General features: G+C 39.4%; 1 protein-coding gene across 1 annotated transcript; it reads right to left on the reverse strand.

Annotated features, from left to right (window-relative positions):
* Positions 1–1,163, reverse strand: LOC111327968 (QRFP-like peptide receptor). Its single transcript, XM_022932303.2, has one exon. The coding sequence runs from the start codon at positions 1,021–1,023 to the stop codon at positions 127–129; it is 897 nt and encodes a 298-aa protein (XP_022788038.2). The 5' UTR covers positions 1,024–1,163; the 3' UTR covers positions 1–126.
* Between the last annotated feature and the right edge of the window lie 1,592 nt (positions 1,164–2,755).

Consider the following 2,755-nt stretch of genomic DNA (forward strand, 5'->3'; position numbering starts at 1 on the left):
CACTTTCAAATTGATTGCCCGTAAAAAGTTTATGGGACTCCTAAAACTTAACATTTCTAGGCATGTGTTACCTTTATGCATCACTCAATTATCTGAACTTAATCTTTGCAACAAAATGTATGGAAGCTAGTTAGATGCACTTCTCTTGCATCCGAACAAAGATTTGAGCGCCATGCGGTAGTTTGGCTGACGATAAAAATAAATCCACGAGTTTACTGCTGAGTTAGCGAGTCCCACTGTACCGAACCAGAAATGGATCTTGTGATTCCTGTCTGCATCGATCTCAATACCAATGAAAAGCGCGAATGGGATCCAGCACAGAGTGGAGAGGAACACAACTAGTGCAATCGTCTTGGCAACTTGTTTGTTCCTCTGCCGGTTCAAATCTGCAGCAAGGCGAGAAGTTCCTTGATCCTGGTGTAGTGATCTTATTTGTAGTGAATTTGCGCGCACATTTCGGATTGTAAAAATACCGCTTACGACCAAGATAGAATAACAGCACACCACGCCAATGGTGTGAAAAAACTTTGCAATGGTTGATCCGGGATAGAATGTCTCTAAAAGAGGAAGGATCAAAGAGTGGATCCACATCATTACCATGACTATCTTTGCCTTTGTTTTGGTTACAATCGTTTTGTGCTTCAACGGACGACAGATGGCAAAGCACCGATCCACACTGAGGATAGTTAGCGTAATGAGCGAGGAACCAGCAGAGAAAAGTGCTATTATCCAAGCAACAAAAATTGGAGTATGATATATGCACTTATATATTAACCCCTGAATTAGTACATAGGACATTAGAGGCATTACTACTGCTGTCACCATCAGATCAGCTAATGCCACGTTTGCTATCAAGATTCCGCACACGTTCCTCAAAGTTGGTGTGCGGTAAATAACAAGAATCACAAAGATGTTCCCAAGCGATCCGCCGATAGCTAACGTGGTGTACAAAACCATTGCCACGATTTCACCAGCGAATCCGAGTGACAGTTTGCAGTCAGACTCTTCATCTGTAGCTGCCATGTTGTGTTCGACGAGACATCTGCTCAGAAGACACACTCAAAGCTTTAACTGAGATTCTCTTTTTCCGCCTTCAATGAACTTCATATTCCTCATGCGTTGACATGTTCCCTCATGAAAGTTTGAAAACAAGTCATCGCAATATAAAACAATTTCAAAACGATACTTTTCAAAATAATCAGCAATCTCCTGCGAACTATTTCAGGCAATTTCTTTTATCTTTAAGGACTTGATAACAATGATGTCATGGTGCCGCAGAAACGTCAATGAAATATTTACAATCCAAGCAGAAATCTTCTTACGGCCAATGACCTTAAATTTTCAAGAACGTTTTAATGAAATGTCGTGAAGAAGTTGTCGTCTCACCGGAGACATTTTTATTAAGAGTTTAATACATCTGGAGGGTTGCTTCATTTTCGTTAGGCAATATCAAATTCTCACTGTAACCTTCTAAAAAAAAACAGTCCAGATCAATACACAATACAATACACTTTATTATTATGGCTCCCCCTATACGAGGCTATTCTGTCGTAATACACAATGATATCTACAATAATAAATTACAATGGGTAAAAGAATATTTACATGTGTTGCGAAAAAAATAATAAAAAATAAAAAATATATATAAAATAATAATAATAATGATAATTGACATGAGTTCGTCATAAAGGTATAAAATGGTCAAAAGATCCATTTAAGAAGAGTTTCTAATAAAATGGGTCACTTTCCCTTTAAAACTTAAAATATCGTTTGTGCTTCAAATGTTTTCTGGAAGAAGGTTATATTCTTTTGCCCCGTGAAAAGTGAAAGAGGATTGACCAATTGATAATCTGCACTGTTTAGGAAGGTTTAACTGTGACATATTTCTAGTGTTGCGTCCCGACACATTAAATCTGTCATGACTAGTAAATCGCAAAGATAATAAGTTGGTGCCTGCTTTGTTCTACACTTGTGGAACACGGTAACGGTATTTAATTGATCCAAATACAGTGGAAGGTCTCGTGAGCGACTACCCGACTACCCGACTACCCGACTACCCGACTACCCGACTACCCGAGATGTCAAGTCTAGGTGGTTACTTACCGGAGGACAGGTCACAGGGGGTCCACATTTGGGGAAATTTGCATTCGCGACCTGACCCTTTCGCCAGCACTTGTCGAAACTTATAGTGATAACTCTTAGTGGCTTATTCAAGGAAAAAAATAAGACTTAGGATCTATGCTGATTATTTAGTATCTCACAAATTATTTATTACAGCGCGCTTGAGACCATTTTCGCAAAAGAAACCTGGCTCGTTTATTATTTCATGTGGTGCTATCCAATTTGTTTTTCTGGGAGCGGAACACAAGCAAACATTCACGCTGTAATGTTATTTCGGGAAACACTTCCCGGCGGCTCCACTTTTACGACGTGCGTTGAAATAATTTTCAGTTTCCGCTCGTGAAAGATGAAACCGATTGTCTCTCGAGAAGTCGCCTACAGGAAATAAAAAAGCATCTCTAAAAGTGGTCGCTTATGAGAAGTGGTCGCTAACGAGAGGTGGTCGCTTACAAGAGGTTCCATTTATAATGATTCGACTTGGAAACTTTTAATATCTTGAAAAAGTGGTTACTAACGAGAGGTAGTCGCTTACGAGTGGTGATCGCAAAGGGAAGTTCCATCGAGTCTTTAGGTAGCTGTCAAAAGTTGATTCGTTGTTAGCAGTCAGATTGTAGGAATAAATCGATAGTCAGAA

Source organism: Stylophora pistillata, chromosome 6 (genome assembly GCF_964205215.1).
Source record: "Stylophora pistillata chromosome 6, jaStyPist1.2, whole genome shotgun sequence".
Lineage (NCBI taxonomy): Eukaryota > Metazoa > Cnidaria > Anthozoa > Scleractinia > Pocilloporidae > Stylophora > Stylophora pistillata.